We start from the raw sequence: 16,002 nt of genomic DNA on the forward strand, positions 1-16,002 counted from the left end.
GGAAATAAACAGCCCAAACATGACATTCACATTTTAAAAAGTCTGTGCATAGTTAAGCATGTAATATATAGGATTTTTTTGGATTGTTTCACATTTGACATTTTTTGACATATCCGATGCAGTGATTTTGACCAGTATTGGACCAATACTGATTCCCATCCCTGGTGCAAACCCATGTGTATGTAGGGTCTAAGCATGAGTCTAGTGATCTTACATTTAACCCAAAAAAAATCATTAAATATAATATTAAAATAATAATTTGGGCTCAATAATCTTTTAGTTCAACGAAAACACATTTGAAACGCACAGGCTTTTTCTTGAGCCCTAAGTGATCCACAGTGACACAGGATCTCTAACGTTGGATGAGTCTAATTTTATCCTGGACAGATGAAGCACACGCGTAAAGCCCCTTTAAAGCACTAATCACAACAGCCGCTCTATGAAACACAGTCAGTTGGTTCTTTAACGCAGAGTCGAGGTTCAACTTTGGTCACCGACTCAAAGGGCACGAAAAAAAACAAACACATCACATAGCTACATGTTTACGATTCAAAGAGGAAGAGACAAACTCACCATGGTTGTTTTTTTTAAAAAAGTAAACAGTCGACAGTAAGCCAAAAAAAAAAACATACAAATAAAAAAACCCTCAGGCGCGTCGTTACGCACAAGTCAAAACAAAAGACGCCATAACCAGTATAAATAATACATTTTTTCAAAAAGTTGTGAATTCTTCTTCTTGTTTTGATCACAGAAGGTGCTGTGGATTGTCCGGCGTCAACTGTCACAGAGTGAGCGCTCCCTATTGGTCAGTCCACGTGACGTCACTGGCGCGGTTTATTTCTGCTCCAAATGCATTACTTTAATTTCATGCCTGTTCAAACTCCTTAAACAGATCAGCGTGACTGTTGGTGAGATGCCTTTCACAGTAGGACAGTGTTTAATAACATGATCAAAAATGTTTTTGAAGATTTTTCTTTAGAAAACACTCAAACCGAATAATCAAAATATTTGACAATACATTTAGAAATCAATTTATCGTTTCAGCCTTAGTGTGTATGCACTTGCATTATGTCTGTAGGAGATTTGTCTATCTATCTATCTATCTATCCACAAAATGTACCTGATAAGGTGGTAGTGCACGTGTTTGGCCACAGGGAGGAGCTCACAGAGAGAGCTGGATTTTGGATTTTCCACTTGCTATCACTCTGTGGTGAGGAGTTGTGGCACACTCATAGAGACCCTCTGGGGCATGAATGAAAACATGGACCCTCTTTGATGCAGCTAACACTGAACACGCGATCTGGAGTGACACTGTGACACAGGGACACAAATAAACCATTGACGTGGTCTGCAAAGGCCTGTTTCACTGCAGCGATGTTGACAGGTCCCAGTGGAAAAAGCACAGGTGTAAATCATCAAAGAAGTGATGGCTGAGTTCCATTTATCTCAGTCCATTTTAGGATGCATGCACCGCACTGTGCTGACTTACTAAGATACGTTTTCAGCTGCTTCTTCCACAACATTTACATTCATATAATATATAGACTTATTTTTAACTGCATTACATTACATTACATGTCATTTAGCAGACGCTTTTATCCAAAGCGACTTACAATGGAATCAAGTACAATTAGCCAGGGGTGGAATCGAACTTGCGACCGTGATGTCTTTGGTACACAAGGTAGGGTCTTAACCACTGAGCCACTCCACCACTGCATGCCGCCAAGAGGAAGAAACCCACTCAATTAAACAGGCAAATCTATGTCCTCATGGATCACACATTCTATAACAGACTTTCACTCTCTATTATTCTGATTCAGTGGTTCATAAGACCAACGGCCCTCCCACACACTGAATGATGTCTCCCCACGTCCTGCACTTCCTGCTCAATCCAAAACATTCTGCTTTTTTTAAATTCAAATTGTCCTCATAACCAAATGAGCACAGCCGCCGACAGCCTTTGGATCACCACTCACATCACATATATATGTATAATATACCCATGATATATAAACACAAATCCAAAGTAAACGTCTCACTGTTTACACAAAGACACTGAATTGCCAGAATCAGTGAGTCATTAAATTGGAGCTGACAGAAAAAAACAGTTTTGAGGGGAGGAGTAACCGTGTGTGCGACAGACAGAAAGAGTAGATCATCAATTTCTACAAGTGAGGGATAAAATAACATCACATGAGACCTGATTTTCAGTGTCTTTACCACCCTTGCTGGCTTTCAGCCAGTCTGATTCATTACTTTTCTTCTTTCTTTCTTTTTTTTTCCAACTGCGGTGAAACTTTATGTGACATCAGTGGTAGGAGGCAGGGCCAAGCCTCCCCTCCGCTCAAACTACAGAGAAAATTACACCATCAGCCTCCCTCCTTCTGTGCATGGACCACCCTCCACTGTTCTCTGTTAGTGGATGCATGTGCCATAGCCGGAGCTGGAGCCTAATGAGAGCAAAGACAGAAGGAGCCCCGAGTGTGTGAGGAGAAGAATGGAGAGCTTGCACATACACAGGCACGACCACAACTGAGACGCCGAGCTGGGTCTTACCTCCGCACCCTGGACCACTGATTGAACTGTCACTGTCACAGGTAATTTCTTTTCTGATTAAGTTACTCTCACAGCTCATGATGTTTGTATGTTGTTGTTGTTTTTATTTCATCCTCTGTGTAAAAAGTGTTAAAAATTGCTGAAAAAAAAATGGCATTTACTGGTGTAAAGTCTATGGAATATTAGAGAACTTTAGTCAGAAGTTAGATTAAAGTTTGTGGAAACTGCCTCAATTGTGGAAAGCATCTCATTTATGTATTTGATCATTTTTTATTTTTTCAACATAATTGGTGAAGCTCTAAAACTTTGCTGGAAAATACTAAAAGCCACAACAGAGTTGTATTTTTGGAAAGAAAGTGTGGGGTGTAAATGTGGCGTGGGAATGTGTCTTTTCAAGGCTCAAATATAAATAAATTCTAATTGTTTAATGGAGCATGGCGTGCCAGTAGACTTCAGTGGTTGCACTCAGTCATTTGATTGACTGGCAGCGTCCTCCTCAATCTGAGGATGGGAAAAACCAGCCGCCGCTAAGTTTGACCTGTATGGTGGTGAAAGCCTGCATAAGTTTGGATGAGGTGGCTGAGAGAGGAAGAGGAGAGGAAGAGGAGAGGAGACGCTCTTCCAGTAAGACAACATAAAAATGTCGGCTGCGATTGACTTGATAAAGAGCAGCAGGGTGTGAACGGCAGACATAAACCTGGTGGTAAGAACGATACAGATGAGATTCACAGCTCTGGCTGAGGAGCCTCTGCGTAAACACTGTCACTCCTGTCAGTTTGCGGCCTCTGAGATTCATACTTTGGGTTTGGAGACGTCCAGACGGGCCAGTTGCTGAGGTCGAGCTATTGAAGGCAAATGTACAGGCAAAAGTGCTCTCTGGGTAATAATAACCAACTGACAGTGCCAAAGTGTCCATGAGCTCTGACACATGGCCCATTTTTCCTGAAAGGGCTTTTTCCTTGGCTCTGAGACGGTTTATAATCTGTATACGACATATTAAAAGTAGAATACAAAATCTCGGGCGGTTTTAAAAAAAAGTGAATGAAAAATCACTGTTGGCTCTCTGTGCGTCATGAAAACACAAAACTTGATAGTTTGTGCTCCCCTTGAGACGAACGTGTTTTCCCATAAAAATGATAAAAGAGCATTATTCTGCTAGAGCAGCAGTTTGAGCTTAGGTAATGCCCTTGGATCTGTCCCATTAACTGTGGTCGGGACTCTTCAGTGCAACTAAACATCAAGAGTTGACCACAGGAATGATTCAAAGCCCATGCTGTCTCTGTAATTGGACTCATTCACTTGTGCTTCCTCGCCATCTGTTAAGATCCTCCCCGGGTCATTTTGATGACCTCTGATATGAAGTGGATCATATTGGGTTCCCGTCAGAGGTGTTGGACTAAGGTAACTCGACCTCCTTGGCCACATCCATCTTGACTGTCTTCTGTTTGGCTCAACTGCCAAAATCTGCCTGCAGTGGACTCAGCAGAGGCCCCACTTCCAGTGCCAAACCTTGCTATTGAATGTGGACGGAGGGATCATTCACTTAGCATGCATTTCTGAACGTCAACCGCTCCTGCTTCGCTGGTTGTGCTGTCAGGAAGATTGAAACACAAGCTTTCCTTCCAAAAATAGACTCCAGAAAACATTACTCATAAATCAAGGATTCGTGCTCCCACTGCTGCTCCTTAAATAAATCAATGTCATTTATTCGCACATAAATAAATAACAAAATGTTCAGTTCGTACACGTCGAGCAGAAGCGGCAGAAGTCGGGCCTCTGTCGTTGTGCTCATTCAAGTGGATGCTGTCCCATTCAAGTGATGTATTTAATGTCATCCTTAGCCAATTTATTTTTATTGTCAACAAAATATGTTTTCCATCAAAACTTTGTGATTTCAGATTTTTTATTTCTTTTTCAAATTCAAACAAGCCAGTGCAAGCACAAAGGGAGGTTCATCAAAGGTCTGACCTGAGAGATCAGCAGAAACAGATCTCAGCACTTGCACACACCCAGACACCTGATACATGACTGGTAGGGGACTTAATGAAAGACAAGCTATGAGGGAATGCACAGAGAATGTGTGTAACAATAACAGATTTGTGGTGGGGTGGGTGGCACTGCACACAAATTAACCAGAAGGCACATCATGCCAGCCGGGGGCAGGACTGTCTGCGGTGTGACGCTCTGCTAGTTTTCGGTGTCGTGGCTCACTCACTTCAGAAGTGAGAGTATGTTTTGTGTTTTGAGAGGCGTTTTGTCTGAGTGTAAGTGAACATTACAACGTACTACAGTGAATGTAAATGTACCTGGTTGGGAAAAAACAGCAAAGACGAGTGCAGCAACTGTTTAAGCCCAAATTAAACATCAAACTTAATCCTGCATCATCAGCCTTCACTGTTTTGCATAAATGACTAGTCTTAAACATTAGTGGCTGCTGAATTATAGCCTCAATCAGGTCTAGTCTGTAAAACTCTTATCTCACAAATCTGTATTAATCCACTTACATTTAAGCAGAGCGCTCACATGGCCGTGATACACCATCTTATTATGGCCTGTTAATGTGTGAACATCTGCTTATTTGCAACAAATACAAAATGAAGCTGGAGATTATTATTCGTTTTTCATGTCTTTTGTCAAACCCTGAAAATCATCCTCTGGAAACTATTATGTTTGTCAGCAGTGTTGAAGCAAAACATCCAGTAGTTTGAAATATTTCCATCTGCACATCAGTGGTGGACCACTGACTATCATGGGCCATTTCAGGGTTTACAAATTCAGTAGGAACCAATAGAACGGCGATGTTGGAAAGCACTGGCAGATTGACCAATACATTTTTTTGTTTTTGAATGGAATTTGCTAGCAGTTAGTGAAATGAAATCATTATAACCCTCGATTTAAAGTAAAATGACCTGTCCTTTTTATAGATCTGCAACTTTTTTGGGGTGAAAAGGAGAGGAAGAACCATGGGACCCGGAACATGGAACTTATTTGCTCTGCTTTGCTTGGCCCTCTGGAGCAACAGCCATGCCGTCACCAAGAACCCCATTCTCTCAAGGATACGAAGGGCTCCAGAGGCAAATGGAGAAAACAAAAAGTGCTCTTATACCTTTCTGGTCCCCGAACAGAAGATCACAGGCCCCATTTGTGCTGCTCGGGGTTATTCCACTGATAAAGACAGAGTAACGCGGCTGGAGGTCGCTGCGGTGCGCGACCTTCTGTCAAAGCAGCGTCGGGAGATGGAGACTTTGAAACTGGTGGTGGATGTGGATGGTAACTTGGTTAATGAGATGAAGTTATTGAGGAAAGAGAGCAGGAACATGAACTCCAGGGTGACCCAGCTCTACATGCAGCTGCTGCATGAGATCATCAGGAAGAGGGATAACTCACTGGAGCTCGCGCAGCTGGAAACACGCATCCTCAACGCCACCACTGAGTCACTACGTCTGGCCTCCAGGTACAGAGAACTGGAGGGCAAATATGCCACGCTGTCTGCAGTGGTGAACAACCAGTCTGTGCTGATCGGAGCACTGGAAGAGCGCTGCATGCAGGTGTACAGCCGTAGACATGAGCACTCACCACAGGGACCTCCACTGGTGCAGGTGGTGCCTGAAAACATTCCCGTCAATGTGCCACGCTTCACCAATGAGATCCAGAGAGACAATGGTCGAGGCTTTGCCAGGGAGAGGGGCTCTCGCTCTGGGCCGTCACCCACGAGTGTGACCCTGGAGGCCCAGAAACCTCCTCAGAGAAACTTCAGCACTGAAGGTGAGTGAGTTCCTCATCCATCCACCCAATTCTTCATTTTAGCTACTCCTTGATTCAGTGGCAACAATCCAGAGCAGTCAGTTTAAGTGGAGAGCAGTCTTGACTGCGGGCCTACCATAACACAGATTTGAACACTGCTACAGGTGGACCAGTCGTCTAATTTCTAAAAAAGGTTAAAGATCTGCAAAATCAGCTAGAATTTGGTTCCCTACTCAACAGAAAGAAACACAAGGCAGAGTGGAAATAAAAATGTTGTAACGTCTGAACGTAGCCCGGGGACACAAAGCAAAGCAAAGCGAAAAAAAACCTAACCAGTGCGATTTTGCTCATCAACAGAAATTCCTGACACATTTAGATTGGCCTTGCCAAAGAATAATAAAGTGAGTAGGATTTCAGTACAGCTGTGTAGGAAAATAATCCTCTCCTGAATATAATCCTCTACTGTTCCCTTGCATGTGAGATGTGGACAAATCCCAGGCTGCCATGATATAAGCTTCTGCATGCCCTTCTGGTAAAACTCATGTCATGAATGAGCACCTTTCCATTATTACATTAATTGCTGCGAGCTTAGGAGAGGGCTTCTTGCACTTTAAATAAACTCAGTGCTACATGTGCATGTAATTAAAATTCTTGCCATGGGAATTACCTTTTCTTACCACTTAAACATTGGGTAATGAGATATTTAAATTTTATGCTTTGACCTCGTACGATTTCTCTCTCATGAGAAAAAAAGTAACCCCCATTTTCCTGTGCTGCTCTGTGAGGACACAGCAAACAAGTGTTTCTTTGTGGACCTAGATAAATGTGTTTTCTATTAGTCTGTCTAACTATGTGGTTTTATTCTTGTTTGCTAGTCTTTCCTGCTTATTTAACCCTCTGTCAGACATGCTGTTTGTTCAACATGTAAAAGCATGGCACTGATGTAGTTTGTCTCGGCTAAAACGGCCACACAAACTCAAAACACTGTCTCTGCATGTAAATATCAATATCTGACTGAATGTGGTCCATGGTTTGTGATCACAAGAATCTTTTCTTTGGAAAAGAAAACGTAAAGATTTCAGGAACATTAAAACATTACAGGACGCAAATGGCAGAAACTTGGAAAACATTTACGTAGCTGCTACTACCACCTGCCTCCCTGACATACAATTCTTTCTCTCAGGTCCGTTTAGAGACTGTCTGGAGGCGCAGGAAGCCGGTCACAGCACCAGCGGCATGTACCTGATCCGACCGGATGAAGCAGAGAGACCAGTGCAGGTGTGGTGTGAACAGGATATAGACAATGGAGGCTGGACTATCATCCAGAGCAGAAGGGACGGATCTGTTAACTTCTTCAGGAACTGGGAGAATTACAAGGTGATGATAAGGACACGTCTCCTTTCTCTCTCTTTCCTGTCCTTGGCTCATTCTGTGCCGCTGATATACCGTGTCGCCCATTTAGATGAATGATCTAGAGCAGTGGAACTCAAACCTTTTAGACCAAGTAGCACCTGAGAAAATAGTGAGCTCTCAAAGTAGCACCACTATCAATTTATTCCCAATAAGATCATCATCTTCCTCTTCCTCACATGTACTTCACACACTACTATTTTTTGGTTTACCAGTCGAACAGTATTTCCGAAGCTGGCGTACCACTGGTGGTACATGTACCACAGTTTGAGAACCGTGGCTCTAGCGTCTTTGTGGCGACATATGATGCCTGTATATAGTTGTGTGTCTTCGATTACTGTAAAACATCACATCAGCAACACTCCTTGTTACATTACATTACATTACATTACATGTCATTTAGCAGACGCTTTTATCCAAAGTGACTTACAATGGAATTGAGTACAATCAGCCAGGGGTGGAATCTAACTTGCGACCATGATGTCTTTCACACACAGGGTAGGGTCTTAAACACTGAGCCACTCCCCCCTTGTCCAGTCAATAGGTTTGAGATTCCCATTATGAAAGACTAGATGGCCCATGAGGAAGGTATGTTCCACCGCTCAATCTGCAGGCTTTCCTCTCCAAAAACACGGCTACTATGGTGCCTTCCTGGACGGATGGGCTGGTTGGCTCGCTGCTATCGCACCATATAGAGCCCCTCTGTCATCAAAGCTCTGTGAGAGTGAGATGGAGTATATCACTGCTGGCAGCCTCAGCAATCCACTGTTCCATTGGGCCTGGCCAGGCCTGTGCGTGTGTAACTGGAAGCTAAATGCCCTCCTCAGCAATGATTTGCCTCAGAACTCTGCCACAAAGTCACCACATTTGCACACACACGCACACACACATCACTAAAAAGGAGGCCCCAGACCAAAACCCTACATCATTCATCATCTGCTGGCTCACTCCACTAATCCACAATCACAAACCTCAGCCTCCTCTACCAAGAGAAGTGTTTTGGAGGCACATGGCCAGATGTAGATTGCTCAAGGTTATTTAACACAAGCACCCATTCCAGTTTAAATCCAAGATAGCTGTGGGGATTGCATGATGAACCAGTGCTGTGAAGGCTGCTGCTTATTTTCCGGCACAAACTCTATAACATGTCCTTCTTCGGCATGTCAAAGACAGAGGGGCATTGTTTCCCTTCATGTACTTTTCTTTTGAAGTTTTTCCTAACAACCGAACCACGAGCCAAACGTCATCAAAAAGAAAATCCTCATTTGCGCTGTTCGCATTCCCCCCAGCATCTTCCACAGTTACTAAACAATTCTCGTGTTTCCAAACACCCAAGACTACCACATAACAAACAGTGTGCATTATTTTCTGTAATCTGTCCTCTAACCTTCCTTCTAATCTTCTTTGACTCAGAGCGGCTTTGGTAACATAGATGGGGAGTACTGGCTTGGACTGCAAAGCATCTACGCTTTGGGGAGGCAGGGCGACTACAAGCTGCTGGTGGAGCTGGAGGACTGGATGGGCAAAAAGGTCTACGCTCAGTACAGCAGCTTCCACCTGGAGCCACCGAGCGAGGACTACCGCCTGCGACTGGGCACCTACCAGGGCAACGCCGGGGACTCGCTCAGCAGCCACAACGGCAAACAGTTCACTACTCTGGATCGAGACAAGGATGCCTTCTCAGGTAGACAAACACAGGGTTCCTTTGTGCTCCATCAGCATCCTTTGAAGTGTACCATGTTTTTTTTTAATAAAATGTTACGCCTCTTGACCTTGGAGTAATAAGGTTCTACCTATGATCCCAGTGGTTTTACAGACATACATCCCTGACACGTCCACACCCACATATTAAAAGTGTCATACAGTAAAGCGCTCTCCTGAGTGGCTGGGGCTGAGGAGGTAGAGCAGGTAGTCCACTAGTCAGAGAGAGGCTTGTTCAAGCCCGGCTCCTCCAGTCTACACGGCGAAGTGTCTTTGGACATGACACTAAATCCCAAATTAACGGCAGTGTGTGAATGATGCTGTACGTGAATAACATCACTAGCAGGACTGTGGTGTAAAGGCGCTTTGAATGTCAAGATTCGGGGAGACAGTAGACCATTTACGTTGAACTTTATGTTTTACGTTCTAAAATCAGATACATTCATTAAAATCGTTTCATGAATAAAACAAGATTTACGATTGTTTAAGCTTCTTGAATGTGAATATTTTCTTCATTCCTTTGCTCTGGATAACAAAGAAATCATTAAAAGTTCATCATTTTGGTTTGTGGACAAAACAAGACATTTGAGAACTTCTTCATTTCCAGTTTGACGAACACCGCTCAACATCTTTTAAGGTTTTCTGACATTTTATGGACCAAACGATTAATCAATTAATCGAGAATATAATTGACAGATTAATCGACTATGAAAATAATCGTTAGTTGCAGCTCTCGTGAATTAGTAACCTGCCATTGCTGCTGTTAGCAGAGGGAAGCTCACTTTGTGCAAACATTTGCAGCATTTGCCTAGGGAGGGTCAGGTGATCAACTCATATAGCATAAAGGAGGGCGTGGCAGAGGTGCCATGAAACGTTGATTGTGCCGCCACTTCCTTTGTTTCAGTCTGTGATAAACTAACACGTCATCTTCCTCTTCCCCCACAACAGGTAACTGTGCCCATTTCCATAAAGGAGGCTGGTGGTACAACGCTTGCGGCCAAGCCAATCTCAACGGTGTTTGGTACAACGGGGGTGTTTACCGCAGCAAGTTCCAAGATGGGATCTTCTGGGCAGACTACGGTGGAGGCTTCTACTCCATGAAATCTGTCCGCATGATGATCAGGCCCATAGACTGAGACTGACCATGTAAGCCAGGCTGGTCCACAGGCAGCTGGAGACGCCATCTTGAATCTCATTCATGACTGTTTGTCATCAGCAATTGAATGATTTGAGATTAAAAAAAAAGAAAAAAAAAGAAGCAGCACCAATGGAAACGAACCATCAGTGGTGACTTGAAATGACAGACTATTGTCCTCTTTGTCTTTTATGAGATGTACAGGGGAAATACTGTAACTATTTATAGTAAGACATAAAACCCCGTTAGCCACCACGTATGTATCACAGTGGGGAGGGGAAAATTAAAAGTAACTGCCATCATTGTGCAGGTTAATAATCCACGTTGTCTGATTAAGAAACCAATGTTTTCCTCATCATCACACCATGGGGTGGAGGCAAGACATCCTCAGAGGGTTATTGAATTTATTATTTTTATGTAAATGCATCTCTTCCTACCTCGCAAGGTTAAACATCTGAGGAAACCCTTCCAGGGTGTTTAACTTGAGATGTACTGGGAGCTGGAAAACACATCTTGTCAATAACTATATGATTTTATTCAGACTCTGTGTCCAACTCTGTGTGGGGAAAAAAGGAATGTACTTCAAATAACATGGTTTAGGTACATTTGATTACTGATTATATACATTATATGTAAGTTTATATGAGCATCTTAAAGTATATGTACCAGAAACTTTGATTTATGTGCCCAATGAACATATCATAACAGTGAATAAGGGACAGGAATCCCAAGGAAACGGGGAATAATTCTGCAGAAAAGAGGACTAATTTCCTCTGCTGTGTATATATATATAAGTGCGCTTTCAAATTGCTCTTAAAGTTTTTTTCATTAGGCCATTGATTACATTTCAATGTGACTCTGGGAAAGACCAAAAAAAAAGGAGTCATGTTTTGTTTTGAGTGGTTTTTAAGCATGAAAACTATGCCGACCGAGCGTGTTGAGAGTTATAGGCACTGGGACAGACAACGAGAAACACATTGTGGAAAGTCAGACAGGATGGAGAGAGAGAAGAAGTAAAGAAAAGAGAGGAGAGAAGAGGAGAGGAGAGAGGGAGGAGATGAACTGGGATGGAATCGGGCCATATTTCCTACTTATTTTCTCCCCCCCTCTTACTTTTAAATACAGAGACATTTACATTTTTTCCACACAGAGGTGCCTGAAGTGTATGATTTCATAAAAAAAAAAGCTCACTGACATAATCATGGATCCCTGCACTCTGTGATCGCCAATATAAAATTGATTCAGAGTCCTTTCGGGGGAAACCTCTGCAGCTGGAGGCGAGAGGAGCTGCTGTGAACAACTACATATTTTTCTCACACACACACACACACACACACACACACACACACACACACACACAAAGACAAGCAGCCTTTGGTCTCCGAGTTAAAATGATGCTTTTTTTCCCCCCTTATTGACCACAATGGCCCTCACACCCATCTCTTTAACGAATGTTTAGAAACTTATGAAGCACAGAGGCTGCACACAGAAACATGTTTATGGACATGTAAAAAAAAAAAGAAGAAGCAGCTTCCAATTAAAAACATTTTTTATAATGCTAAAATTTAACAGCATTATAAACGGAAACATGCTGCATGGGTCATAATACTTGGTTAGAAAAATATTACACAATCAATGGACACAATCCATCACTGATTTAGACACTTAACATGACTTCTAAGTTACTAGTCTGTGTTCTTTTCCATCTTGTGGGTGTGTGAGTCATGCCAATTAAATGTTGTTGTTTTGTTTTGAACCGATACTCTTAAGTCCTCATGAAATTGTCGACCGTGTTCCCCAATGAAAATCTCAAGAAATGTCCCTGGCTATGTATGTGCATGTGTGTGTGTGTTTCGTGTAAGAATGACGTCTCTTTTCAAGTGGTAAAACAATTCTGTGGTTCACAGGGTTAGGGCAAGTAGTCCTACAGTACTTATAAATCCAGAAATGTATGTTCTAAATGTTCTTCAGTTTTCTCAACGACGCTGTGTTTTGTCGACTGGGAAGGGTTTAGATTGAGCAAATTATATTGTACATATTTAGTTTTTCTAGCGTCCCAAACAATACTTTTATACCTATATAACTTGTATTGGTTGCTGGTGATATAGGACACAACAGCATACTTGACAAAAACCTCCAGAGCCTTATCTGTGTTCATACTTGCACTACTTGAATTTGTAATTTAAAGTATAGTTTAACCGTTTGGGAAATTCATTTTTTTTTTCCTACTGAGAGAACAATCAGATGATTGATACCAGAGCCAGCGGGTGGTTTGTTTGCATTAACATAAAGACTCGCAGCAGAGCCAGCAGCTGTGGCTCGGTCCAAAGTTTTCAACAAATCAACAAAACAAACCCGGCACCTCACCTCACTTCACCTTAGTCCTTATTTTATCTTTATGGGAAATGAATTATCAAATGTTCTCCCTCTAAAACCACAACTTGCCTCTGTAGTTTTAGACAAAAACAGTGAGCTTTGGGTCATTTTAGGTAGATTTTCCTTCAGCTTTGCCTGCCCTGACCCAGTTTTTGTATTTAACATGCAGACATGAGGGAAGTATTGATCTCATTTCACACTGAAAATTTTGTGATTTAAATTTAAGACTTATTTATAGTACAAATTTATGAGTATGAGAGTAGATAGCTGATGTCAAAGCACTTAATCTTTCCTCCAATCACTGGGAAGTGATTTGTGTCAATAAAAAATAAAAATAAAACTACTGTTCAAAAAACCAGTCTGTCAGCAGTTTGATAGGATAAATGCTTCTTGCCCCCACCCAAACCCGCACTGCTGGTGTATTCACACAAACGCTCCCTCGGTCAAGTATGATAATATTGGTGGAGCCCATTTTATGGATGCTCTGTTCGTTCGGTCCTCCTCCTCCGTTGACCACTGACTGAACAGCAACACTGGAGCAATTCATGAAAAAAAGCACATTTTCCACAGACGTTTTAGCAACTTTTGCTGAAAGTGATGAGAGCATGGGTCTAAATTTAACTCATTTTATCTCAGCTGGGCCCGAGATAGACCCATGATTGTAATGGGCCACCATCCTGTTACAAACCTGCCACTCAGAGGCTGGTGCTAACTAGCCCACAGGCTGCCAGTGTGGGATACTGTAACCCAAATCTCCCAATAACTCTTCCCTCCACACACTGAACCCTTCATATTTTAAACAGCGTCATGGGAGCATGGAAATGCATCATTTGCCCACAAAAACCTACTTCTATGCAGTCAGACATTGGAACAGTGAGGGTGACATCCTCTGCTGAGGGGACCACACTCGTGCACCACCTCGGACACCAGGCCAGCAGACTGGGGGATGGCAATGTGGCTTCCGAGGTGAATGCTCTCTTTGTTACTGAGTGAAGCTTCGCTTTCTATGCCTTTTCACTGCATTTTTGGGAAAAGTCGATTCCACAGTTTGTTGTTGTTTGCTAAAAGACATCTGCGGTTGAGCGAAATGCCAGAGAGCGTCATTTATTTGCCCGCAAAACTCAGTCAGTGTCAACCAGCCAATCAACAGACAGGATGTGAGGCTGTTTTCTTTGAAAATACGCACCATGACTAATTCTTGCCCCAACTGGGACAGTTCAACAACACCATAATGAAGTCCATTCCTAAGTGCTCTTTTGATTTAAAGCTTAGCAGACACTTGTTTATAAAGGATGATCAATTGGAGGAGTCTGGGAAAGCTCACCGCGCAGACACTTTAAGTTTCCACTCCCCCTTATGAGTTGAATGACATTTTATTCAGCTGTGAAGCGCATAAGCGAGTGCTGAGATGGTGAAAATCAGATTTATTTTAACAGCCTTTTTCCCCCCCAAGAGACAAGTCAGTCTAAGCCCTTAGAGCAACCTAGAGATAACAAACAAAGGGCCATCTGGGCCATGAGTTTCAGCTGCGAATAACAGACATCTAGTCTGCTAAATACATCTACTGCTGACCAATAATTCTGATGGGTCTTATTGTTCGTGTGGTTGGAATAAAATGCTTATTTGTTCTAAACTCAAACCCGTCACGTGATCAAACAGATCTTCTCTGTAAGGAAGTGTGACCTCAGAAGAACACTGTGGAGTCAGCATTAGTCACTCGACTGGAGGACCCACTAACAGTCAGTCGACACTAGTATTAACTGTATACGTCCTGGATATATGACTCCACTTACTGTGATGAATGGCATGAGTCAATGAGGTCTGTTTAAGGCTTCACGACTGCCTGGAGTGAGCGAGCGCACGGAGCCATCGCTCTGACTGCTCCACTGTTTTTACACCATTGTTAAAACAGAGAGAAACATCAGGGCCTCCCACTCTAAACTGGCTCAAAAGAGACATGAGCCTCAGAGGACAACAGCACCAACCACAGAAATATTTTACATCCAGTCCAAACACTGCAGTTTACATTGCACTAATGCTGGTCCTGTCCTTCAGCTGTATACTAACAATAAAGTGAACACAATGTAACGGTTACAGTGGGAAATACATTGCCACAGGAAATAAAATAAAAAAAAAACCTGAAAACACATACAAAATAACACTGCTAAAAAAGTTACACAAACACAAGTGGCTCATGTTCATATAATTTAAGTCAAAAATATCTTTTAATTCTTAAGAAAGATACTCAGGACTAGATGCGTTGAGCTAAATTGAGCGCAAAACTGAATAAAGCTGTTAATTCCATCAACACTGTACATTGAAAGAACAGGAAATACAGTGTCTGAGCTCTTCATTTAGCAGTGGTCTATTTTAGCTGCTGCACTTTTAAGTGGCAGCAGATGTGAGAGACTTTCAAAATTGGGCAGCGATTTCAGTGGTTTAAAATAGGACGTGATACGGGTTTTTTTTAATGACAGCTTTCCAATTTCAAACTTCTCTCAGATTCTGGCTGCTAGTTTTGTAACGGAAGGTGGTTTTTAAAAAACATCTCTGCTGTTTGTCTTGTCTTGAACTAGTTGGAAGATCAAATCAGCATCTATTATTCATTCCTGGTGCCGGGATTTAATCCTCTAATAACTCAACTTTCTCCTTCTTGGGTCACATTCTTGGCCTTGATAAGACTCATACGTTACATCAACCAGACAACAGCTTTAGTTTCAACACATTAGCTCAACTGTGAATATTTGCCACATCACAATAGATCTTACAGAAGACTACTACACTTAGGGGGGTCACATGCCACTTGTGTAAAGTGTGTTTGTGTGTTAATGAAGTTTACAAAACTGCAAATTGAGCCTCAATGTTAGGGTTTGCAGAACTAAAAAAAAAAAAGGGAAAAAAAGGACCACAGTGCCACCTAGTGGTTGGGTAGCTTTACTGCCAGAACATATTGCAGTCTTCATGGCAGTATTTACGCATTTCATGCTTGAGATTAACATGTATATACTCTTCATTATTATTTCAGCTATTGTGTTGGATTTTATCGCCCCTTATACTTCCTGTATTGATATTTTCTTCTT

General features: G+C 42.3%; 1 protein-coding gene across 2 annotated transcripts; it reads left to right on the forward strand.

The window, feature by feature from the left end:
• The first annotated feature begins 2,276 nt into the window (after window positions 1-2,276).
• On the forward strand, window positions 2,277-12,367 carry LOC122769707 (angiopoietin-related protein 1-like). Of its 2 annotated transcripts, none has more exons than XM_044026516.1 (5): window positions 2,277-2,597; window positions 5,481-6,321; window positions 7,484-7,677; window positions 9,124-9,394; window positions 10,360-12,367. In XM_044026516.1, exons 2-5 carry the CDS (start codon window positions 5,520-5,522, stop codon window positions 10,545-10,547), a joined length of 1,455 nt encoding a protein of 484 aa, XP_043882451.1. In that variant the 5' UTR covers window positions 2,277-2,597; window positions 5,481-5,519; the 3' UTR covers window positions 10,548-12,367. The 2 variants fall into 2 exon arrangements, with proteins under 2 accessions (XP_043882451.1, XP_043882537.1); XM_044026602.1 differs by having other exon boundaries at window positions 2,277-2,589; window positions 5,479-6,321.
• Window positions 12,368-16,002: the final 3,635 nt, after the last annotated feature.

This window comes from Solea senegalensis, linkage group LG1 (genome assembly GCF_019176455.1).
Source record: "Solea senegalensis isolate Sse05_10M linkage group LG1, IFAPA_SoseM_1, whole genome shotgun sequence".
Classification (NCBI taxonomy): domain Eukaryota; kingdom Metazoa; phylum Chordata; class Actinopteri; order Pleuronectiformes; family Soleidae; genus Solea; species Solea senegalensis.